The sequence below is a fragment of the Lates calcarifer genome, linkage group LG24 (genome assembly GCF_001640805.2).
Source record: "Lates calcarifer isolate ASB-BC8 linkage group LG24, TLL_Latcal_v3, whole genome shotgun sequence".
Taxonomy (NCBI): Eukaryota; Metazoa; Chordata; class Actinopteri; family Centropomidae; genus Lates; species Lates calcarifer.
Genome location: NC_066856.1, coordinates 18,693,848 through 18,719,621, shown reverse-complemented (window position 1 = coordinate 18,719,621; position 25,774 = coordinate 18,693,848). Strand labels below are relative to the sequence as shown.

General features: G+C 41.1%; 2 protein-coding genes and 1 long non-coding RNA gene across 3 annotated transcripts; 1 reads left to right on the top strand and 2 right to left on the bottom strand.

Annotated features, from left to right (window-relative positions):
• Window positions 1-48: 48 nt before the first annotated feature.
• Window positions 49-9,465, bottom strand: LOC108885067 (tumor necrosis factor ligand superfamily member 10). The gene is made up of 6 exons (XM_018679246.2): window positions 9,222-9,465; window positions 8,181-8,306; window positions 5,210-5,255; window positions 4,933-5,049; window positions 4,200-4,437; window positions 49-2,911 (listed from the first exon to the last, which is right to left on the bottom strand). The coding sequence occupies exons 1-6, from the start codon at window positions 9,327-9,329 to the stop codon at window positions 2,695-2,697; spliced, it is 852 nt and encodes a 283-aa protein (XP_018534762.1). The 5' UTR covers window positions 9,330-9,465; the 3' UTR covers window positions 49-2,694.
• Window positions 8,252-23,191, top strand: LOC108885069 (uncharacterized). Its single transcript, XR_001961180.2, has 5 exons — window positions 8,252-8,392; window positions 8,582-8,702; window positions 18,864-18,945; window positions 20,097-22,981; window positions 23,105-23,191. It is a non-coding gene; the product is annotated as an uncharacterized LOC108885069 (long non-coding RNA).
• LOC108885065 (neutral cholesterol ester hydrolase 1-like) lies at window positions 22,975-25,685 on the bottom strand. The gene is given in 6 exon segments (XM_018679244.2): window positions 22,975-23,841; window positions 23,916-24,087; window positions 24,186-24,255; window positions 24,342-24,400; window positions 24,402-24,559; window positions 25,302-25,685. Coding segments are annotated over 6 exon segments (1,215 nt in total). The 5' UTR covers window positions 25,437-25,685; the 3' UTR covers window positions 22,975-23,220.
• Window positions 25,686-25,774: the final 89 nt, after the last annotated feature.

The window sequence follows — 25,774 nt, the reverse complement described above, 5'->3', positions numbered from 1 at the left end:
GGAAAGCTGGAAACATTTGGTACTGAAACTGCTCTGCACTCACAGCTGTTTCTTTTTACAGTGTCTTTATTCCACATATTTACAGAGAAAAACATGTTCGTATTTACATTCACATTCGTTTTGATCTACTTGGTAAAAACTAAACTTTTTCTGATGTTTTATGACTGTTCTGATTAAGTGTAGTTTCATCTTTTTTTGGTGCCTTTCAGGACGTTCACGCCTCGGGTGATATGAACAGCTGCAGGTGGAACATGGAGGCCGAATATAAGGTACTGTCCGATCTCACATCAGCATTTTAGTCTGGTGTTGCACTGATCAGATGTACAACAAAAAAACAATCACTTGTAATTTTCACTTCACAATCAGACAGATTACCATCAGTACATTTGGCACGTTTGGTCCTGGGGTGTACATTTCTTGTGGTTGTTTTTGTGCACAACCACTTTCATAGCAAAAAACAAGAATTTAAAAAGAAAAAAAGTCATGTCTTGTATTTACATAATTGCTACAATGAATGCTGCATTCATGTTGCATTGGGAAAAAAAACATTTGCTGACTTTTGTTTGCTTTTCTCAAGTAGATTTGACTTAACTCTTGACTTAAAGATCAGTACAGTCTTTATCACCAATACCAAAGTATTAAATTCCCACTTATTAGATTTCCTCTGGATGAATTTCATGGCTTCATGTGACCAAGGTATGAAACTTCGATCACATAATTACAGGTGATCAAATATTCAGTCGTATACTGTTACTCTGTCAGCTGATAAAAACCATGAGATGCTAAGTTTTTACCATTTCCTAGATCAAGAACGAACCTTCCAGCTCTTCATTAGCCAAATGTAATCTATAATTTTGGTTTAGATGTCCTTGGGCATCAGCAGTTTTCACTACAACAATTCATTACACCACATGGAAGACAAGCAGAGCTACAAAAAGTATATATGTGCATGATTGTCTTCCACGTCCATGGGTCACATCTGTGTTTAATCCAACATGACATGAATGCCCGAGAATACCAACCATCGGGGAGCATTTAATGCACCATTTGGAGGACGTTTACGACGGACGAGCCAACGCACTGGAAGGCTGACAGCAGAGGGAAGAGGCTGTGATGCTGCTGCCAACAAAAACAAGCAGTCAGTGTTTTAAATTTTACCTTAAAACCCACAGAGGAAGAGGTGATGAAGTTACACCTTTAATCTTCTGATGTGAACGCCAACCACCAACTGTGTCTAATGGTAGCAGGAGTCCATGATGAGAAAATTGTCTCTCCACCCTCGTGTTTGATATCTCACAGAGGGAAAATGAAGCGCTGATGAAGAGCTCCATACCCCATATTTGCGGGCCACTCAGAACAATAAAGAAACCACAAAATATTTACATCTTTACACAAACATACAGATGCAAACAATCGCTCACACGTATGTGGCCTCAGACAGTCGCAAATAACGAGCTGAGAAGAGCTTCAAACATTTCTTAGAGGCAGTTTCTACTAGAAAATAACAATTGACGTAAATTACGCAAAGTAAACTAGTGTTGCTGTGCCTTTACTTTCCTGTAGGTGGCGCAGGTTGGCAGTGAGCTGACAGCTCCCCCTGGTGGACAATCTGCAGGCTGCTAAAGGTGAGTTAATTAAAAGCTTGTTGCTGTGCTGCCAGTTTAATTCACACGAAAGTGTACACACGATTGTTGTGGGAGATGAACATTTCTAGCATCAGCTAACGTTGCTCGCTTGATCAGACAAGACAACTCAACATAGCTTTTGCTGCTGTGCAACAGCGCCCTCTGCTACCACAAGTGGTAATTACAGGATGTTAGTGCATTACATTCTGTTGGTCTCCAAATCCGAGTAGTTACAGACTGGAAGCAGCTCATGTACAGAAAACAAGGCCTAACAATTACTCAGGAAACAAGCTAGCTTCTTCTGTTCGTGAAGTGACGATCTAATGGGAGGTCGTACCTGCCCAGCAAAGTTGTGCAAGAAGAGGCGTTCAGGGCGCAGAATATGACTGACACTGGCTCTATTATCCCAATTACAAGTCAGTGTACAATCAATATGATTCTGACGCTGATATTTTAATAAAATAGTCACATAATGTTGCTTCAACGTTGCTGAGTAGATCAGGCAAAAGGGTTTTGGGTTTTCACAGCCCCCTGTTTCACGGTTATGTAAATATGACGATGTCAACTGCACATATTGTGTACATCTGTTCGTTTGTGATGTGTGACATGAACATGAAAAGGCTATGAAATTTCCCTCCTGGGACAATACAGATTATCTATCTTTGTACTGAAAATAAAGCCAAAATACTCTAATTCAAATTGAGCAAACGAGCGGCCATAAACCCATCAGAACTCTTTTCTGGGTAGAATATGTTCTTTACATCGAGTAAGTGTGGCAAGTAAGATTACATCTGCCTCCAAGAAATGTTTGTGTCTCTGTTGGTCTCACAAACCTTGACACAATCAAAGATTTTTAAGTGATAAGTTCTCACATACGCACAGCCCTTAAATCCACATCAGTCTTTTGTTGCTTCTCCACCCACAAAACCAGTGTTGTCAAATATCTTTGGTTGGGATTCGGAGCAAACCCTGTGACTCCTAGTTTCAGTTTTCTATCATTGGGAGTCGTCTATGAATCGACACAAATTTGATAAAATATGACAGTGTCTGTAGATCCTCATCTGATTCTCTAGCTGATAAGAAAAGCACCGAAGAAACTGCTCTTCTCGTCCATGTCCACAGCAGAGGCGTTCGTCACGGTGACGAACAGGCGGTCGCCGGAGCTGAGCGGGAACAGCCCCCCCTGGTGGGCGGAGTGCAAAGAGAACTGGGAGCCCCGGGACCAGCAGGAAGTCCGACTCGTCTTCATCAGCAGGATGGGAACCGGGTAGGAGCTCACCTGGCGGGTTGAGAAGAAGAGGTGAGTCAGAGTTTGTGGTGGGAAGAACGAGGTTTTTCTGGGAATTTTACATTTAAAAAACATGTAGCGGTCACTGCCCTCTGGTGGACAGATTATGTCATGACAACATTATTTCTAACTTGAGCATTTTTTTTATATTTATGTAGCAAAAATTTCTTGCACTGTCGACTGACAATTTTACAAATCCAGAAGTTAACTTTGTTAAAGTATAATCTTACATGATGTTACATTATTTGGTGTGTGTTGTATGTATGTGTATCTGAAATCAGAATCAACTCTAACCTCCCGAGACACTACATTTTGGTTTTTCCTGCACCTTATGCTTCATTTTGCTAAACTCAGACCTGTTGTCCTCGTTAATTGACACTTTTCTGTGCAACTTAGTTTTAACGAAATGCACTCAACACTGTAAAAACAAGATGGCGGCAATGTTTGTCAACACATTCCTCAGTGGAGATCAAGATAAAAGTAGAAGAGGAACAAAACCTGATCAGATTTTATGGTTGCAACTTGTTTTTTTATGCTCAATAACATTTGTTGCTTGGGTTACAAAATGTTGAACAATCATAAGGCTTTTTGATGTGTTGCATTGTTCGCAGTTTTGTTTTTGCACAGCCACGTTTAGGCTAAACCCATCGTCAACTTTCATTTTCCTCAAAAACGTCTTCCTGTTCAAAGACATAGTTTAGTTTTTATACTAATCAGGTTCCTACTAATTCCAAAAAGCTATGAGAAATTCAAAATCCACCAAAAAATCAACACTCAGGTCCTAGGAGGTTAAAGTTCAATGCATGGACTTTTAAATCCTTTAATATTAATTGGAAAATACACTTTTATAACTTTATTTGGAAATCAACTGTTTAAACAGTGTCCTCACGTTAGTGGGACATTATACATAACATTTAGTTTTATCTGACGCAGCAGAGAGAGATTGTGTTTGCATTTTTGCTTACGAGGTGACACATAGCTCACTGTCTGGCTTCTCATTAGTCATTCCACGATTTTACTGTGCACTCTAAAGACCTGCGATCCTCTTCTGCTGTGAATCATCAGTCTGTGGTTTTCAGTGCAACAAAAACTAGATGATTAAAAATAAATTTGCAGATGTGTCCTCGTGCCAAATGGTCAAGACACATATACCACAAAACCACAACGTCCCCCTTCGTGTTTAAAAAATAAAATCAAGCCTTTTTCAAAACTTACTCAGTGGAAACTGCGATTTAAATTAGCATTACAATACTGTTGGAATAAAGAGAAGATTCAGACCTTTTTATAGCACGTACTGCAGCAGGGGCCTCCCCCTGTCCTCAGCCTCCTCGCCGTCCTCGCCCTCCTCCTCCAGGGAGTGGGTGTGTCTGAAGTAGGTCTGGGCGTAGACGTAGTAGAGGCCCGGCTGCGGCACCACCAGCTCCCCGTCCACCAGCTGGACGTCCTGGAGGAAGGCCAGCCCCTTCTGTCCCTCCCACCACGAGATCTTCTGGCCTTGAACTCGACGCCCGGTCGAGACCGGAGCTGTGGAAAACAAACAAACAAACGCATTCAGAATGAAATCAAAAACACAGAAGGTGACAGGCTTGTTAGAGAAACACATTTACAGCAAGAAAAGAAACAAAAATACGAATAAGAATAAAAATACTCCTTGTAAGTCAAAATTTCACCTCTTTAAGATAAAATCACAACTTTTATTAAGCTTAAATTATAATCACTACTGTTATTAGATAGCAAGAAATTAAAAATGTGTCTGATAACGTCATAATTCAGACTTATTTTTGATGTATAAAGTCATAATATCAACTTATTATCTCATAATGTTGACATAGGCAGAAATAGTTTTATGAATCTGTCCTGAAGAAGCAAATTAAAATCGCTAAAATCGAACTGTAGCTCTGTGCAGGCTGGAAGTACAAGCAGTTCTTCTTGAGTCATAGATTACAACCAAACCACAACCCCAATGATTCACTTGGGTTTAGACAGTATTTGTTTTAGGTTCATTTCCACAGATCCCACCTCCTCCCTCTCGCTCCAGTTTGGGCACAAAGCTGCCAGTGACATGGGCTGCCACTTTGGGGCGAGGTGAAGCCCTGTCCTCCATCACGAGTGAGGGCAGCACCCGAGACACCTCATCTAAAATGGAAAAAGGAACGAAATCAAGAAAATAAAACATCAACACAGCAAAAAGATCAGGGGAAACCAAGACAGTCTTTTACTACTTTTCAGAAGGGAATAGAACTCTTTCTTTAATTGATTATTGATTGATTAATACGTCATAATTAGTTTTTCTCACCTCTTACTGCTGAGGAAATCTGCCTCTGGTAACGCTGAGACAGAGACTGCAAGGAAAACAATAGATTCTGGTTATTAAAGAATGCATTACTGTATATTTGATGCATCAGCACCATCAGCATAGATTAAAAAATAAAGCACATAAAAGTTTCTCATGAGTTTTTCCAAGGATAACCTGAAGCAGACATGCAGCAACTTAACTGAAAACAAAAACAAAAATATTTGACTAAACTTTCAGCTTCAAAAAACATATAGAACATTTGCCAGAAGAGCCTTCAGCTCATACCACCTCCCTGCCAAGCGGCCATTATTCGACTTTGGCCCTGAAATTCTGCTGACATCGGGATCAGGAAGTTTGCTCCAGTGAATAAAAAGGAGCCTTCATGTTCAGGTCGAGTAACAGATCCCTCCCTGGTAATCGACCCCTCTCCTCCCCCGTCCTTGTATTTTACGTTCCTTTACCCAGTTAATTGGCTCCAACAGATGCGACTACTGCCAGAACTAATGATAACAATGGATTCTAGATGTGAGAAAGCATCTAAAAGCCAAAACATAAAGTATAAATGTTTTTTAAAAAATATGAGACGTTAATAATAATAAAAAGAGAAAAAAGAGGAAAAGTTTCACCAGTGTTGCTGCAGTTCTCACTGGTTGCCAGTAGAGGTTGCAGAGGTTAATGATTTCCCCTTTAAAAATATTTTTACAGCTTCAGCAATAAATGAGAGGATGGCGAAAGAAAACAGCACATTTATGAAGTGAATTTACCAGCCCTCAGTCAGTGTGAACAAGAATTTATGGGCAGCAGCTCGCTCGCATTTAGTTGGTTTTTGCATGAAACAGAATGTAAAGCAGATTATTTTATCATTACTGTATTAAACAATAACTGAAAAGTTAGTGTTTAAGCTCAATAAAATATGTGGGAAATGCAGATTTTCTGAGTATAAAAGTAGCAGTAAACAAGGTAAAAGAGGAAGTTTAAATGTATATTCCCTCTGTTTCCTGTGTTAAAATCACAAAGCAATGTTCTGGCTCCAAATTTCCCAGCATTATGTTTATGTTCTGGACTAAATTTAAGTCAGAAAATACCCGACTTGTGTTATTTAAGAGAGCAGCAGAGTCAGAGGAGGAGGAGGGAGGATCAGGAGAGGGGAAGAAAAACAAACAATACATACAAATAGCAAGAAAAGGGAAAAGAGTAACTGTGTTTATGTGTGTGTGTGTGTGTGTGTGTGTGAAGGGGCAGGTGAACACATTCCTGTGCTGATTAAACCACACAGGATCACATCCAGCTATGAAGGAGCTCATTGTGCGTCCGCAGACAGTGATTTGGATCATTTCAGCATTTTTCTTCTCCTGTTAACATTCAGAGCTGAGATCTGCAGAACAACCCCCCCCCCCCCCATAATGATAATAATGATAATAACTACAAGGACCCTAGTGTCCTCATAAGGTATGTTGTTGCCTCTGTGTCTCTACTTTGACATCTCTGACTTTCAGGTGATGACTCCAGCTGAAAATCTTTAAAAACAGCTCACAAATTCGCAGCTCCAATTTTTAAAAATGGCTCAGTAATTTTCCTAAAACAGCTGAACTCTAGTTTTTAACGAGAAGGAGGAAATTGTGCATTTGTCTGGGACTATTTTCAGCGGCGGATGAATCCACATTTGCCGCCCCAGCAAGAATCTGGTGCAGCAGGAACGTAAAAAATCATCGGCATTTGGATCAAATGATTCCCGAGGAATATCAGTAAAAATCTATGAATATTATCGTCGTCTTAACGTTTACCAAGCTCCTGTAATTAGGTCACACAGGTGTGGACTCAGGGCACACCTCTTCCCAGCAGCGTGAGCGGGAATTCACATTTATCAGGCAGGAAGTCGGAGAAGACTCTCAGTCACCATGTATGAAAAACGATCTGTCCGCTGCACAGTCACGTAGATTTTTAACCTTTTTCACAAGATGCAGGTCTTATGACGGAAACAGGAAACGTTATTCCTGCTGCAGGCTACAGTTTCCAGGCTAAATTAGCCGCTACTAGCGTAGCACACCTGATTCTCTGACTGTTGCATTGTGTGAAACGTAGGTGCCAGGTTTTGCAGAGGAGGAAGAATGTGTGGAATAAAAAAGTAGGATTGCAGTCCAAATCAGTGGAGCACTCTTAATGTATGTAAAGTATACTGGAAAGACAAGACGTCCCTTGCTAGACGGGTTTTGGGGCTGCAACTGACGCCTTCATATTTTCATAATTGATTAATCAATTCAGGATTTGTCTATAAATGTCAGAGCAGAGAGTGACGTCTTCAATCTGCTTCTTTATCCGACCTCCCACCCAAAACCCAAAGATATTCAGTCATATAAAAGAAGAAAAGTGTCGTTTAGAAGCTAGAAGCAGAGAAAGTTTGATGTTTTTGCCTGGAAAACGTGATCAATTAACAAATTCTACATCTCTGAAATGGGTTAAAACTCTTCTCCGCTGCACTCACAGGCAGGAGTCTTTCTGATATCTTAAATATCCTAAAAACAGCGTGAAGTGTTGCCTCGTTTTTTAGCCGTACTCCTCTTTCCTTGAGAAAACCAGTGACTCGACTCGAATGTAATCGCCAGGGGAAAACTCCCAGTTAACAATATCAATAAAAAGCTGCTTCATCGTTTGCACTGTAGGCCTTTGCAGCTGAAGTGTGGGGGGATTAGTAATGTCTCCAAACTCCAGTGGGTGGGGAGTTTTTTGATCCAGAGCAGGCTGGGAGAAAACTGAGCTTTGAAAGCCAGAAATCTCAGCAGCTGGCCAAATAATCACTCAGTCATTAATACTGATCACAAAATGCTGATATGTACAGGTCATTGCGTGCTGTTTGCAAGTGAAATCATGCTCTGTACACAGCTTGAAAGCCAGAACTTGAAAGTGAGTCAAAGCTGAGATATTAAAGGTGAAGTCTGGTGCTTTAGGGGTCAGGTTTTTCGCCTCACGTTACCTTCTCGATGAGCAGGTGAAGCTGCTGAGTGACCTGCCAGCACGGATCCCCTCGCACGGCCGTGATGCTCTGCAGGTCAGCGCCCGTCAGGCAAGAAACGCTGCTCCTGGCGAACGTCTCCTTCATCTGCACAGAGCGAAAATGTCAAGGGGAGCATCGAACAATTAGGCCAAACGTCTCTTTTGACTTCTCGTCAGACACGCCTGATGGAGGTATTGCCGGTTCTCCCTTTTGTTTGCCAGTAAAAACTAATGACGAAAATCTACTGTTTTTTATAAGGAGGACATGCTTTTCTGGGGCATAAATCATATTTTACATTATCGCAATCCATTGTCTTAAACTTTCCAAAGAACCTGAGTGAACATAATTTCCTGGCATGCACTTTTTTTTTATCTGTGTAGGTCTCATTTCTCCACATATTGCTGCCTGGATTAATGATTAATTCCTGTAAACACAGACTGAGAGTTGTCTTGGACTGAATCCAGGTAACCAAAGGACTCTGGCTTCACCACAACAAGCAGAGTGAGTTTAACACACACACATACACACACATGCAGCTCTGTAAAAACTTCCTGATAATCACAGAATGATAAAAAAAATATCTGCAGTACATCTCTGCTGCTTTACTTCCTTGTCCACTCTGTTTCTGTTTGCAAATTCAGAAAAAAGAGAAGGTGTGTGCATGAGGCTGCACTGTGCAAAACTGACTTATTTTTATTGTGAGAGCAATACACAGTATGTGGCCTACATTGCATTGAGCAAAGACGAAATTAGACGTGGACTGTTTGCGCCGTGGAGCTAAAGGCGCATAAAAACGGACTTCAAAACGTTTCTCCAAAATTGTCAACGCTTAATTGCGCACTACAAGTCTACAATAGCGAAGAGTTCAAGGTCAAGAAGTCTTGAGTTTCATGTGCCTGTATCAAAAACCCGACCAGCTTCGCGCCCACCTCGCGGTGCGCACCGCAAGCCGATGCGTAAAAGCCTCCGCGCGTCCCCGGTTCGTCAACCCGAACCCATTACTCTTTTTCTTCTTCTTACCGAATTGAGAGCCGTGGTGAAGTGCAGCACGGTGATGGTGACGACCACGGTCTGTAGCAGGACCGCCAGCAGCAGCAGGACCCCGAGCTTCGGACCGGAGCCCGTCATAACGACAGACCCGCCGTCCGGTACCCGACCAGCACCGTCCCTTCCCGTTCCCAGACTTCCAGAACAAGAACAATGGCAGGGAGCTGACTCCTTAACTTCTACCCTCCCCGTCCCCTGCACACAGGAGGAGGAGGAGGAGGAGGAGGAGGCGGGGCTGACCTGAAGAACAAGAGCTTTTTCCTTCTTTGAATTTCTCCTGGAGAGATTATTGTTTCATATTTGCGCTGAAAAAACACAGATAGCTTTCTATAGTTTATTGTGAACTGCTCGTATCATAACCGCAGATCTTTGTTCTGAGCTTTACTGTGAGAAAAACACCTTTTACATCAGAATATGACCAGAGATAATGTTTTAAAACATGCAGAGTGCCTGAATCTTGGCACGTAGATGACTTATTACAGTGTTACAGAGTTTAAAGTCACTTAAACTAAAGTTTTAACCACTTATATTAAATCCATATGACACATTTCAACACGTTGCATCTAACTAAGGAACCGCACATCGATCTAGGTTATATAACTAAAAGGAAAACCTTCCTTCAAAGGCCTTGGCCTACCTGATTTAGATGCCACTGTCTGCTCATTTAGCCAAGACGTCAGGTTGTTTAAATGAAAGGAAAAGTTTAACCTCTCTCCATTGTTTTATCTGTTTTGGCTCCACATCTCTTAACCTTTTATCTCATCATGTCTTGTCTCATCTGTCATGTTTCTGTCTGAGGTAACCAATTGTTGCTGGATTTTCCACATTGTCTCCCTGCGTCTGCTTTTAACTGTCAAAAAAAGGGAATAAAATGTATTTTTAGATCAGTAAGCGATAAAAAAATATAGTCATAAGTTGAATTTGTGGACCTGAAACATCTTAGAATAACTTCTTCATTTGCAGCCCCTCATTTCTCATTTTTTTTAGCATAATTTAAAATAAATGCTAAACGATTTAAAGGCTATGAATCAATACAAATCTGTCTACCATCAGTTTATAATGTCGTATCTGTTGCTTTAGGACATTACATTGCTTTGGCAGATGGTTCCTGATGTGATTTCTTAATCAGTCTTTCCAGAAAACTTTTCCATATAGAATTACATATATGGTAATAAAAGACTATATCTGTATTTCTAGGAGGTAGAGCAGGTCGTTCACGAATCAAAAGGTTGGTGGTTCGATTCCTAAGGTGCCTTGAGTGGTTGTTAAGGCTAGAAAAGGGCTACATATGTGCAGTCCATTTCCCACTTCTTGTATTTTCTTGTTTTTGGCAACACTTTTTTGGCAAAGTGGCATTTTGTCAACGTCTCCACCACTAAGCTTCCAACTGGTCATTTCATTTAGCTCTGAGCTCTTCTACAAAAGCCTAAATTCTTAGAAAGTTAGTGACAGTTTGAAAGAGCGTGAGTAGAAACACAACGAGGCTGTAAAGGTGGACTGGTGAGTAGATCGGTTTTCACGACAACCTCTGTAGTCCCATTTAGACGCTCGTTAGCAACCGCCTTTTTTAAGACACGTAAAAGCCTCAAACATCAGGAGTGGGGGGATTTACTGGCGAGGAGGAAAACGTGAAAATGTCTTGAGCTTGTGTTAAAACCACAGACTTTATTTCAGACATTTACCAGAACACTGATTGGAACGATAGAACTGGGAGTGCTAAAATGCTAACTTATCAGGTTTTAGGACTCATTCCTGGAGCTCTCTTTTAGGAGGGCTGCGTCCAAAATGGACAGTTCGTCATGAATGGGCAGCTTGAACTCCTTTCTTCTTTACACAACCTACCCCTGGATGAAAACATGATGAATGCCTTCCAGGACAGACTGCCTGAAAGTGTGCACCAGTATCATCATTTGAACGATTCATCACACCTTTCACTTTCACTCCTTTTTCACACACCTTTGCCGTCAGATTTATTCAGATATCACGCCATTTGAATTAGTTTGTTTCAAGTATACCAAGGCCTCAGTCATTTAGTTTCTTCCGTCTTCCCGTTCAGCTGTTGTTGTCCAGTTCGTCTTTGATTTATTGCAAATTAAAAGTTCATCACTTCCTGTGTGTCAGAGGGTTTTTCCCAGAAAAAGACCTTCCTGACACTGAACGTTCGAAAACCGCAAATTCAGCAGATTTAATCACCGTCTTTTTAGATTGTTATTGGCATCTGGCATATCTGTGTATCTCCACAAATATTCAATTTATGGATGTTTTTGGCGTCTTTTTGAAACCCACAGTGCCTCTAAACACACCCTGATTATGCTCCTGCCTCCCCTTTGTAGCTTATAAAAATGTCAGCTTTTTTACAACTTCTAAAACTTAGCTTTATTTTTAGACTGGCCACCCAGGCGTTGTAGAGCGGTTTAACAGATTATCTGACAAACACAAGAATGGCACAGACTTGAATTAGACAGATTGCACAATGCGAGCGGTAACGTTGTTTCCCTCCCTGACGTTAACTGCAGCGGGCAGTGTAATGAAAAGCTCTGGTCGTGCTATTATCAGTGTATTGTTGTGCAGTGAGCCGGGCTGAGCCCTATAAATGGATCCTGGTCCTGTTGGCTCATTCCTGCATCTGCAACATCTGGCCTCAATCTGGCTCCTACGCCTCGACGTCCCCCCGGGAGACGCTCCTCTGCTTAGGTTTCACTCTGCGCTCCACCGGCATGCCTGCAGGGCCTGCTGGGGGTAACAGTTTGAGTTACAACAGTGTGTATGAGAATATGCGAGGGTCAAGAGCATCCTCGCTAGACACTGGAGAGAGGCATAAATATTCTTCCTCTCACACACACACACACTCAAATTTGTCACCTCAGAGGACACTTCTTTGACTTACATTCATCCCCTGGAGGCCTGAACCACAGCCGCTACACGTGACCCCGACCTTGACCAAAAAACAAGTCTTAACCCTAAGATAAATCTTCTGAGGACGACTTGTTTGTTCAGAAATTGGGTTTAAGTCCCTGTAATAATGTAAAAAAGATTGCAGTCACACATTCGTGATCGCTACAGGCTCAAAACATACACACTCTGAGTGTATTTCTGAACGGCGGCCAAGTTTTGATAGGGATACGAAGAGGAGAGCTGACCGACTCCCCCGCAAAGTCGACTCCCTCCCTCCTCAGTTGCCTTCCAGACTTTGTCTTTAACTCCCCTCTGTCTTTGTTCATCCTCTCTCCCTCTCTGTTTCTTTGTTTCTGCCTCTTTTCCTCAAGTCACCTCTTTAAATCTGTCTCCATTTTTGTATCCCCCTCTCTCTCAAGTCCAAATATTGGCATTAATAATGAAGCAGACTCTTGCCAAAGCAGGTTTACGAGCTGTTTCTCAGAGCTTTTTGTGGACGCCTTTCTTCATTGTTGTGCATGTTTTGTGTCTTTATTCTTGGTGACAGTCTGACTGAAGGATACAGCTTCTGCTCAATTACATATGGATAATGAGTTTAGGGTGCAAAATAACAAATCCTTATTGAAATGCTTCTAAATGTAAGATCTAAAAGACGCTGGAGCATCCACAATTTCAAAGGCGTCTCTAACAAAACTAGGGTTTTGCCCAGAAGGCCTATCGTTTGTTATGGTTTGTTGACGCTTTTGTTCTCGCAATATGAAAACGTGAAATTGTCGATACTGTTAAATCCCTAGACACAGATTCTCTCATTCCCGTCGCACAGCTAAAGCAGATACTACTGCTCTTATGGCGAGTTAAAACCGGCTGATAACACTATCAGCAGCCCGGCAGGAGAGACATGGTGCAGTAGGATTTTGTAACTGAGCAGCGACCGAGACGCCAACTTTATGTCCGTATGAAAAACAAGAACGAACCATTGTCAAATTTTCATATTGAACTGTGAAATCCAATCTGAGTTGTACTACCACTTGTCGGATTGGAGCCTCACCCCACACCTTTCTGACCTCGGCGTTGGACGAGCTGCCTCCAGCGATTTCTAGAACTTCCCAAAAACCAATAATTCAACAGTAATGCCCTCTTTTTGAGTGACTGGTCAGCTCTTTGGAGGCGAGAAAGTAGTTACGCTTCCCTTTCTAGTTAGATTTTTCACTCTTTACGCCACAATTTCAGCCATTTTTGATGGGCAAAAGCCAATCCAATTAAATAATAGAAATATAGATTCTCTCACGTTTAAGCCTCTGAATACACTTTACAGTTAGTACCTTTAATTTTACTTTTTTTATGCTTCATTTGTAAAATATTTTAGTTTTTTAGTTAAGTTTTGTAGCAGCAGCTCTGTTCTTGTACTTGTATTTACACTTGAATTTAAGCAGTTAAACAAAAAACCAAATCCAAAACCAACCATATAAGACTTGGTTTTTGGTTAAGAGTAGATTAGGTTAGGGGTAAATCCCTTATCCCGTTTGTGTGTGTGTGAACAGTCGACTTAATACTGATGTTTGTGGATGTAGATTATTAATATAAACATACAGATTATTTATAAAAAGAATGACTGTGAAAACTAATATGTTCTAAGTTTCCTCTGTCCCTCTCTGAGTGCTCGCCAACATAAATACTCCCCTAAAACACACACACTCAGTACCCAGCGCTGAACAATATCACTGATATCTGGCCCAAACACACACACTCCCACACTCCCACACACACATACACATACACACACACACCTCGGGAAGGGAGAGGCGGGACAACCAAGGCAGCCAATGGGCACGCCGGAAACCCGAGAGCTGACCAATGAGCAAACAGGAAACTTTTGGGGACTTTCCAAAGTTTCCAAACTTTTTTTGGATCCATTTGGTTTTGTCAGATTTTTATTTATTTATTTATTTTAATATTTGACGTGTGTGTGTGTGTGTGTACTGCTCTGCATGTGATAGCTTCTCCTGAAACATATATGTGGTAATGTGTGTGTGTGTGTGCGCTCACCGCTTCATTTCATCTCAGGAATCAAGAGTTCAGAGTGAAGCGGGCGATCGAGGAGGCCGCCACTCCCTAGAGAGAGAGAGAGAGAGAGAGAGAGAGAGAGAGAGAGAGAGAGACCCCCCCCTGCAGATACAATTACTAAAATGTGTGTGTGTGTGTTTTCATGTGCAAGGCGTTTACGAGCCTGTGTGCGCATGTAAGTGTTTTTGTATGTGTGTGGATTTACGTCTAGGTCTTTCTGTGCGTCTCCATCTATACTGCATGGCCAAAAGCATGTGCACTTCACTGTCCTCGTACTTTCGAGTACTTTTAGTTTAAGTCTGTTTTTCGCAGCTGTATCGCCAGACGAGAGGGCTGTGTCTCTGTCTTGTGAAAATCACGCATCTCCAAAACATGAAGTAATCGTGAGCGAAGAAAAACAGCCTGTTTTCGTCTTTGTAATCAAAGGCTTTTAATTGGTTTGTTTTGCTGAAGAACAACGCGTCCTCCAACATAAATGACGGGTATTAGCCAGCCAGGATTAGCGATCAGGTGCTGGTTTTGTCGCACGAACATTTCGAGGAAAAATCAGAGAAACCCTTGTACATTCAAACTACTTCACTTAACTTAATTAGTGTATATAGTGTACTATACCTTTGTCATTGTGAAAACAACACTGAACATGAGGTAAGGTCAAGATTTTGTTTAGAGTTATGTTTAGGAAAATATCGTTGCTTGAAGGTTCTGTATGGAGAAATCTGTTATTACTGACACCTGTGGCCATTAAGTGAACTGCAGCCTGCGCCTTGTTGCTCATACCCGCCCCACGTTTGCTCAAACAAGCCTCACGAGATAAAGTTTCCTGTCTTTTGTTCTAGCGTGGATTTGACTAAGAGTATTTCTTGCGTTGGGGGTCAGCAACAGTACATTGCTGATGCTGTAGTAGCACAGAAGAGAGACTTTTATTGTGTGTTTTGTTGAGACTTTACCACTAGTTTAGGTTAGAGGACTTTTGTTGCCATTGTTATAAAAATAAATGCGCAGGTAAGTCATGGTTACAAGAAACGTTTCATGCAGTCTCTTGTGGAAAGTTCTTCTGTTTGGTCGACCCATCTGTCCACCCCAACGTCCTCTTTCTAACCTGGACTTTATCGCCACCACCTTAATCCTTTCTGCCTGTCATAATAACTACAGCCACTAGAGGTCGCCTAACAAGAAATCGTAACTGAGGCTGGTGATTAACTGCTTGCACTGTCAGCCTATTGAGTCGTTTTATCACAGGATTGTCTCCTTAATAACTAATAATAAGAGTTTTCTCAAACCATACAGAAAAACTTGATGCTTTAGTTTATCGGGAAACCATATCCACCCATACGTTCCCTCGCTGCTTAAATTGGGAGGTGCAGAAGTATGTAATGTGGTCCTGAGAATCCTGGGGTGTGTTTTACAGTGTTTGGTCTAGGCTTGTTAATTCCAACAACAAAGTAGACTCTCACAAAGACTTGAGTTTGAATGACAGATGTGAAATAATAGAAGTAACATTAATATTTATCATGTCATTTCCCAGCTACAATCTTTATTTGTATCAGAGAATGGTTTTTGAGACAAAATATTTTTTATTTTCTCGTGATCCAGATGGTGACGAGTGTTTGAGGATATTTTAGGTTTAGTCTGAGCTAATTACAGAAGACAGAATTTTCCAATCAGCTTTTTACTAATGAGCAACACGGTTGTACAAAGTTTCTTGCCCAAACTGAAACAGTTTTGTTTATTTGACGAACATTTGCCGAGTTTGTTTGAGCATTTGTCACGGTTTTTCCTTCAGGAAATCAGGACAGATAAATTAAAATCTGATGAAAACGAAGCAGTTTAACTTTAATTGTTGCTTTTTTTGCAGTCATTAATATTGATTGTCGCAGAGAAATAGTAAAGATTTGAGGCGCTTTGACATCTAAACCCTCACTGACTCTCTTGCATCTGAATGGGAACACATACTTTTGGCCTATATATATATATATATATATATATATATATATATATATATATGTGGGGGTGGGGTGGGTTGTGTTCATGTCTTTGTGTGCATGTAACATGCTGAATGTGTCCTTGTGCAGTTTGAGGCCCACATTGTGGTTTTCTCTTCCTCCCTACCAATCTTTCTCTGTCCTCCCTTTCCCTCTCTCTCTCTCTCTTTTTCTGCAGTTTCACCCTCCCTCGCTCGTCCTTTCCCCTCAGTCTCTTTCCAAATTGTATTACACTCCCTTCTCCCTCTCTCTCTCTCTCTCTCTCTCTCTTTATGCCTGTCAGGAAGAAGTGAACAATATGACCTTTAGTCGCGGCGATAACATTCTCTCTCATGAATTCCCCGCCGCTCTCGGCTTTTCCTCTCACATTCTCACCAGTTTGTTTTCGCTCCCGGCGGCTCTGTTTTTCTTAGAAAATGATCATCTCGGCACCCGGTGATTAACGAGCAGCACCAGGGGGCACGGAGGAAGTCAGGCCTCCAGGAGGGGTCAGAAACAGATATACATGAGCTGAATTATACGTTCACGCCGCTGCCAAAAGCGTCTAATCTCTGTTTTTACCTTCTCACGTGTGTCACAGTTGTACCTGATGTGTTTTTTTAAATCACTGAGAAGAGTGGAAAGCTGCATGGAGTCGTGTTTTTTCACATGGAAACTTGTGCATATAAAGCCCCCGAGGCAGGGATGGATTAAACTAAAAGGGGACCCTGGGGCAAAATATGAGGTGTTGGGCCTCCCAACCTTTCCCCTCTCTTCTATACATCCTGTCACTTTCAGGTAGCCGTCAAGCACAGCTCACTGCATGTCACTTCTTAATTATGTTTTGTCTAGTGCTCCAGACACCAGTACAGCAGCATTCATTCAACAGTATTCCTATGAGGGCAAAAAGCAACGTACAGTATGAGTACATTTTTAACTTTCAACTTAAAACCGTCTAAGATTTTGACAGGGCTTCAAAATTCATTAAAAAATGATAATAATGTACAAAAGAAAATCATTTATGTATTATTTTTTGGCTCCATTATTTTCTTTATCATTTATTCTGCAGATTATTCCCACAATTCATAGATAAATCTCCTATAAAATGTACAAGGTGATGTATTAAAATATGTTGTTTTGTCTGGCCGACACTCCCAAAACCAAAGTCCTCATCGCATTTAAAGCCTGTAAACAACTAAAAAAAAAAAAAAATCGCATTTGTATATTTGTGCAGAAAAATCTACTGTAAATCCTGCAATGTGTATGAATTATCATATCCAGGCTGCAAACAAGAAGAACCAAGGAGGACTTTTAACTTTTTCATATGATAGATTTAATAACGACCACCTTGCGAATGTTAAACATCTTTTTGCAGTTAGTATACAAAAAAAATGTCTTCCACAGAGTCTGCCATGTTTCTACAGTAGCCCAGAACGGTCAAACTGAATGCCTTCGTGGTTTTACATTAATGCCGTAGAAGTAGATGCCATAGTTGATGTCATTTTGTCACCTGGCAGCCACCATAGACTCTCCTACATGCTTGGACAAGGAGGAGATGAGGAGACGGTTGCAATCTATGTTCTCACCACTAGATGTCACTAAATCATACACACCGGTCCTTTAAGCTTTTTTTTTTTAGTATACTTACTTTTGCTGTTGCTTTTTTTTTCTTCTTTTTTTTGTCAATTTCCAGCTGAACACCTAACACTGTAACATTTTTTGATATTTATGTTCACACAATGCTAATTGAGAGATTTTAAATCTGGTGTCTGTGGTGACATTCCCACCCTTGTGATGCCTAGTTTGCCATAACTGAAGAAGGAAGCTATGGGAGAAGGCTACAGCAACTAGGAGTATGGTGGAAAGAGCCAGGAGGCGTCCAAGAAAAGTTTCTGATGCTCCAGATAAAACAGAAACTCTGAGTTCAGAGGAAGGATTACAGTCTAAAAAAAGAAGCTAGGAAACACAGATTGTAATTCCTGTCACTGCCAGAAGGGGAAGACAAAAGTTCTGTTCTGCAGGTTCAAAGAGGAATTCACCAGTGCCATAAAACAAAAGATAAACCAGCTTTTCCATTTAAATTCGGGGCAAAACAAAACTGCATTTCTCAGATTCTATGAGATGTGACAGGACTTGTTGACCTGTTACGAATTATTCTATTTTGAATTGTTCTCATTTAAGGATCCAGCCTCTGATCTGTGGACAAATTGCATGCTGGGGATAAATGGAATAATCTCTCTGCTCTGCTGTGACTCAAGCGGGATCTAGCGGTTATGGAAAAACAATGGCTGAGTGAATATCCATGCAGAAGTTGCACTCACACGTGCAGCCTGTTTGGCAGCGGGCTGTAGTGTTGCAGGCCGACTGTTGCTTCACCGACCCACCACCCACACACACACACATACACAGTTTTAGGTAATCAAGTCCTGATGGGTAATCGCACACTAATCAAGTGTGTTAGATGTGTGCAGACAAACACCGAGCATGCCCTGTGGCAGACCAGATGCAGGTCCGATGATGCAGGTTTTATTGCTAATGGCATGCAAACACACAAACAGACACAGACACAGACCTGTCTATCAGGAGAAGCATGTTCCCGCTCACCTCTTCACTGCCATCTCCAATCACATGACCTGACAGGCATGTTGCATTCTGTCACGCAACCATCTCATGGGTTTGGTTTCTCTCTTTGCAGGCTTTGACTTGAAGAACACAGCTGCTTGTGCGAGAGAAAAAAAAGAAGAAGAGCCAGAAGTTTCTTTGATAAACAGTGAGAGGTACAGTTAGAAAGTAAGAAAAAAAAAAGTTTTTCCACCAGGATGACAGATGGAGAAAGTCTGGCAGATCTGTCGCTCTGGCCCCATTTTTATTACCCTCCAATATCTTCGGACGTCAGATCAGAGGAACAAATCAAAAGCAAAAGGCTCAAACTCTGAATCCAGGAATTAAAAAAAGTATTGAAGTGTAAATTCATCATGGAGAAAGTGCCAAGTTTTACGATGCTCATAAAACATTGAGATAAAAACAAGAAGAAAAGGAATAAAAGACATATGATTCATGTGATAAATAATATCAACACGTGCATATTATAGCTGATTTAATGATTGGAGGCTCATGTTCAGGAGGAGGATTTGGCGCCATCTCCTGTGTCAGACTTTTATTCTGAAATTAGATACTGACCCATAAAAAAAGCCCTAAAAAATTATTGCTAACACCTGTAATCTATTGCTGACTGTGGTTTTACATGGATTTCTTTTAATACCCATGGTAACTAATAACTTTAATAATGTAATAACTACTCATTTTGTTTTTTTAATAAATACTATTTTTAAATATCTATGACAACTAATGATTATAAATAGTAAAATAATAAACCATATATTTTTATGGAATTACTATATCTGTAATATTTAGTCATCTGTAATAGTAATTAACACGTATAATTTAAGTATAATACTATATTATTAATAAATAGATCTTTAAGATTATTATATTATTATATTTTTAGTACATTTAACAATAACTTATAATAACTGAACTCTAATTAAGTAACTGAAAAAATGTTTTTTGTGCTAATTAATCATGGTAACTAATAATTACAAGTTATAACTTAGTTAACTATTGATAACAACAAATACTATTTTGTAATACCTATTTTAACAAATAATAGTAACATCATAAACTATATTTTGATAACAAATAAGCATTATTTAAGTAATTACTATATTTGTAATACTTATACTTAGTAACTATGACAAATACCTCTAAAAATACAACTCAGAAAGTAAACAATATATATATATTTGAAGAAAACACAATATTTTTACATATGTAATGATTAATAAGTCATATTAGTTAGTATTTTTCCACAAAAAACAGCACATACTGTTTATTAAGGATACTAACTTCAGTTTATTTCCTTTAAAAGAAATGTCTGTGAACAGTGAATTTGCAAACAAAAAAGAAGAAAGAAAACTGTAAGTATTTTTTTTTTTTTTTTTCATAAATAAACCAGTACATTGTGAATATTTTACATCGTGTGCAGGTACAGTAGATGACTTTCTGAGTAATTTACAATGTCAGTTTCCCCTTAAATCATTTTAAAATCACAGTTATCAATTATTAACTATAACAAAGAGTTGCTGTGATTATGAGTCAGTGTGAGCCACATCTGGTGCCATTTTGGAGGTCAACTAGCAAACTGAATGAACTCTCGTAATTGTCGGATTGTATGTTGCATAAAAACGCTAAAGGGGAGAAATGCGTTCACTTTTGCAGAAGTAAAAAAATAATTAAAAAACAAAACAAACAGGACAGGAAAGACAGTTTACACTTACAGTAAAATATCCTAATTTTTGTTTACAGGACGCCATAATCTCAGTCATATTATTTCTTTCAAAAATGTAGTAAAAGGTACTTTGGTTAGTTATAATAAGTATCAATTATTATTACAAAACATTTTAGTAATTGCATTAATTACAATGGCATCTGTCAGTTATGAGAATGAGTTACCATATTTCTCATATGTACAATGTATAATTCTTACATGTACATTTATTTCATTTCTTACATCTTTTTTTTAAAGTTCAAAACATGGAGAAGTCCCGCAAGAAATCAGGAAAATGGGAAATTCTGGGCTGCTCATGAAGATCATGTGATACAATCAAAACTAGATGGACTTATTTTAGGAAATAGTGTAAAGTTGTGTTTGTTTTGTAGTTTTAAACCTAGAGATTTTGAATTGACAGTGACATAAAACAGTAAATTACTCACATAAACAAAATATATAACTGTTATAACACATTATAATGTAATTATAATATAAATATTATCAGTTTATAATATGATACACATTTAGTACTTTTCCATATTACATTTATGTTTTTGTGACTACATAAACTGTCCTAGTCTTAAATCAAATATTAAAAATGCTGTTAAAAGTTGACAACCTCTAATATGGCCACCAGAGTTCGCCCTCTACAGGTGCAGTGACAGATCTCATCCCCGCAATCACAGAAAAAACGCAGTCCAGGAATGTCGTGCCTTTCACCCTGACAGAAAAACCCCCTTTGCAAAAAAATAAAACACATAATAATACACAACATACAGTGCATTATGAAGAAATATTGCGATCCTGCTCCCTACATACCACTAGAGTTGTCACAGCAGCCAATAAAATGACTACTTTATAGGATTTATTAGTACATCTGGGGCCAGTTTTGTGTATCTGCTCAGCCGGAACAACCTGTGGCGTAACCCTGCTTATATTAAAACCTTACTTATACAATACAAAACTATTTAATGCATTTTTTCCCACAATATGCAGCACTTAGAAACATTCAAGTCTTTCCCCAAAGTCCACATCCCTAATTCTGATTTATAAATGGCTTATGCATATCAAACTTTTATCACTTTTTTACTAGAGGAGGTACAAAAAGTGTGGAATTTGCATTGCTAAGTTGTCTGGAATGACTTCCTTTCAAGAGAGGAAAGTAAAATCGCAGCCTCTTGATAGTCAGTGTTGGAATTTCAACATTTTCTGGTGGTGGTGGGGTAATGTGAAGCCTTGTAATGACTGTTTTTGGGCCAAATGCCAAAAACCGAGTCTGTCCGGCGCGCGCTGTCGTCGGTTCATTATATTAGTTTCGGGCCAGTTTTTGGAGGAGGGGTGAGGAAACATGATAGTCCACTTGGGATGTCTTGTCTCTCTCGCGGTGATACAGTAATTCGCGCATAAATTTCACAGCTATCATCATCATCATCATCATCATCGTAGTCGTCGTCATTGCATTGGCCCTGCACTACAGTGGTCATCAGAGAGGAAAGTTGCAGAGGGTGAGCGATGCTTTCAAACATACATTATTGCACAATCCAGTGAGTATACACAGCTGTGAACTCTGGCATACTTTTTACACACACACACACACACTGTAAAGTTGACTGGCCTGTTGTCTGTGTGTGTTTAAACTGTTTCAGTGTCTCAGTGCATCGTAAAAGAATAAAAGCTGGAGATAATTTCTCTGCGTGACCTTGAGCTCTAAAACTAGGCAGATTAAAAGCTTGTAGTAGGTAGTATATTATCATTTTATAATGTTTTTTATCAGTTTTTACAGAAATATACTGATTTTTTTTCATAAGAAAATACGTTTTAACTAAATTTTTTTTCCCCCAGACATCCAAAACTTGTTGGTTGTTGTCCTACATCAGTTTACAGTAAATAGGGACGGCTCAGATACTACTACTTGTGAAAACATTTCCATAATTACCTATGTAGCGGGAACTTAATGTACGAAAAAGAAAAATCAAGGAATTTTAAACATGAAATTCTCAGTCAGTTTTTTCTGGCAATAGCATTGCTAGAGAGCCTCTGATGGTGGTTTTCTTCATGTATATTGTTTTACATGACTTAATAATTCTTTATTTTGCAAAGGTGTAGTCAAAGACATGTTGGACATACACCTTGTCAGCCCTTAGACACAGTAAATCCCTGCGTTTTTAGATATACCATCTGTTATTCTCCAAAAAGGTTGTATTGGCCTTGTACGAACAAAAATCGCCACATTCTTTGGTCACATTTGATTGGAAATGCTTTGGTTTTAAGGATCAGTAAAGACCTTGTAATTGTAGATACTAAATCAACACTCAAGTAACCTCCTTTGGTGTCACCATGTTTAGTTGTTTTTACATTAGAGGATCCCAAGGAAGATTTGATGATTTGCCCCCTAGTGGCTGTTTTTTTGAATCCTCCAGGTTCACACTACAATGAAGCAAGTAACGCTCACGTTGCAGCCGCTTGTCTACACGAACACGATGGTAAAAAGCAGCTTATATCGAGACCTTTGGAGCTGAACTTGTTGATTGTGTTTCTGTGTGTTTAAATTTTACATATTATGCAGATACTCCTATTCAAAGCAGTTTGTCTGGTGTCTTGTTCAGGACACGACCTTCTAATACTTCCTGCCCCCATCAAGGAACTCTCAAGTACCTCTCAAGTACCAGAATTCCCTCTTTGGTTTCACAAGCAGACTCCACAGATCCCGGTTCTCATGGGTCTACAGATTGTGGTCCAACCAGGAGATGAAGTTGTTCATGCTCCTCTGTCCGACGCTGGACATCATTGGCAGGAAGGCGAACACCATGCAGCCATGAAACCCATCCTCGTAGTGGTCGCTAGTCACCGAGACGCCCGCGTCCTGTAGCCGCTTCACGTACATGAGCCCGTCGTCCCTCAGCACATCGTACTCGCAGGTCATCACGTACGCTTTAGGCGTCCTACCCAGAACCCCCTGCTCTGCCAGCAGCGGCGCCGCCCTCACGTCCACCAGCGCCGGCACCTCGCCCACCACCCCCGGCGATCCCGTCTCTTTGACAAGCGGCCGGAAGTGCTTCTTGCGCTCGCCGGGGAGCAGAGAGGTCCAGTCCAGTTTGGAGCGGGTGTTGGCGCCGATGGCCGGCTGGTCCAGGGAGCTGTGGTTGTTGGCGAGCAGGAGGGGCTCCAGGGAGGGGTCAGCGCCCAGGTACTGCAGCCAGAAACGAGCCATGATGGGCCTGTAGAGGATCGGCACGGCCTTGTTCTGCTGGTAGGATGGGGTGTAGAAATCCAGAGCCTGCAGCACCGGGTAGATCAACGCCTGGACCTTGAACTTCACGGCCAGACTGTCATCTGAGCTGAGCTGTGGAAACAGGTGAGATTTATTGACATATTCAGTAGTTACATTATTATGAGAGGTGCATTTGTTTCGTTTACCTCCTGTGCCACAGCGGCAGCCAGGTTTCCCCCGGCGCTGTCCCCGGACACACACACCCTCTCCGGATCAATACTGTAGCGCTCTAAAATCTGAGTGGACAGGAAGGCCCGCGACGCCGCCAACGCATCGTGGTACTGATCCGGGAACACCGCCTCCGGAGCAAGACGGTAACTATAGCAACAAGACATCACAGGAGGACAAATTTAGCTTCAAAATCCCCTTAAAGCCCTGGCAGTGCTTTGCTCTAGCAGACGGATTTCCGGACTTACTCAACAGACATTACGACGGCGTCCAGATCCTCTGCCATTTTCCGGCAAAGAAGGTCGTAGGATCGCATCCCTGTGAAGTAAGTAAACCAAGAGTGAGTGATACTGACATTAAATGCACAACAACAGTACAATCAGAAGCTTTAACGATGAACTCACGCCCGCTGCCGAGCGCCCACCCTCCACCGTGGAAGTATATGACCTCTTTCAGCTCCTCCGCTCTTCGGCTGGAAGACCCTGGCGGGCACGCCGCCCAGCAAGGAGTCGGTCACGTGCACGGCGGGGCAGGAGCGGGCCTCGATCACCTCCACCCAGGACACCACCTGGTTCAGGAGGTGGACACGATGGCAGACGCCCAGCGCGTGAGCCACATCGCTCTGGAAATGACAGTTAGCACATGGTAAGAGGGAGCAGCAGGTGAATTTTGCTCTCTGGGATCAAGAAGACGTAAATCAAACTATGACAGAATGAGCTGTCAGATGTTAAGAGTTGTGTTTGTTGCGTAGAGAGGTGCAGAAGAACAATCCAGCAGACAACTTGTTGTGCCACACTGATGCATACAATTGTAAGGATTATTTGTGTAAACTCGCAATTCAAGCTTCAGTTCAAACATGCTACAGCTCTGCAGCATGAGACAGGTACAGGCTAAAGGGCGTTCAGCAGCAGGGTCAAAGGTCACGTTCCTCTCATTTACCCCTCCCTCACCTGCTCAGGTGACAGCAACCATTCTGTTTTACTCTGTTCTACCTGAACCTGTTTCACTAAACTCTCATTATCTGCTCTATTCTCTCATTTAAAGTATTATTCGTACAGTAAAGTACAGTGGGCTGATCTGTGTACTGCATGTACTGAGATATATATATATATATATGGATATTTTCTGTATTATTCTATTTTCTACATGCTGTTCTATTCTAAAATAAATCCTGCTGTTGTGATTTTACTGTTATTGTGTATCAGTTGCATATTATTGTTGTTATTTACAGGTATTTGTACCACACCTGTGTTTTCTAAGCCTCGGCTTCTAGTATCTTCTCCTGCCCTGACAGCTCTCTGTTTACCCCGCACATCAACCTGTCCTCCTCCGCTCTCCTGCCTCCTCCATCCCTCAGCTCTCACCGCCTGCATGAAGCTCCGGAACAGCGCGTCCAGCAGCATCAGCTTCCACGGCTCGCTCACGCCGCTCGGTAACGGCAGGTAGACGTAGTAGGCGGCCGCCGACAGTAGCACGGCTCCGGCCAAACGGAGCCTCATCGCGGGCGGCAGCGGCGGCGGCAGCGGCGGGACTGTACCTGCCCGGAACCAACCGCTCCTACGGGATTAACCCTCCCTTCCTTTAGGAACCCGGGCGGTCGGTGGCTCCGCGAGGGATCGACGAAACGCGGAGGATTGACCGCAATTTCAAAATAAAAGTCGGGTTGTAGGTTTTCAGTCATTTCATAACGGTGTTCATGCGAAAATTGTCTTATTTTGAAATTTCGATCTAGGAAGTAGGGTAGGCATTGCGTAATATGGTTGCTGACGGGAAATGTAGTCCTTTAGCTAATACTAATAAAACCAACATTATTATATTATATTATATTATATTATAT

Coding starts and splice junctions, on each gene's coding strand:
- LOC108885067 (XM_018679246.2), bottom strand. CDS start 9,329: ATGACGGGCTCCGGTCCGAAGCTCGGGGTCCTGCTGCTGCTGGCGGTC. Junction 5,050..5,209: donor GATTTCCTCAGCAGTAAGAG/GTGAGAAAAACT, acceptor TTTCCATTTTAG/ATGAGGTGTCTCGGGTGCTG. Junction 2,912..4,199: donor CCCCTGCTGCAGTACGTGCT/ATAAAAAGGTCT, acceptor CTTCTTCTCAAC/CCGCCAGGTGAGCTCCTACC.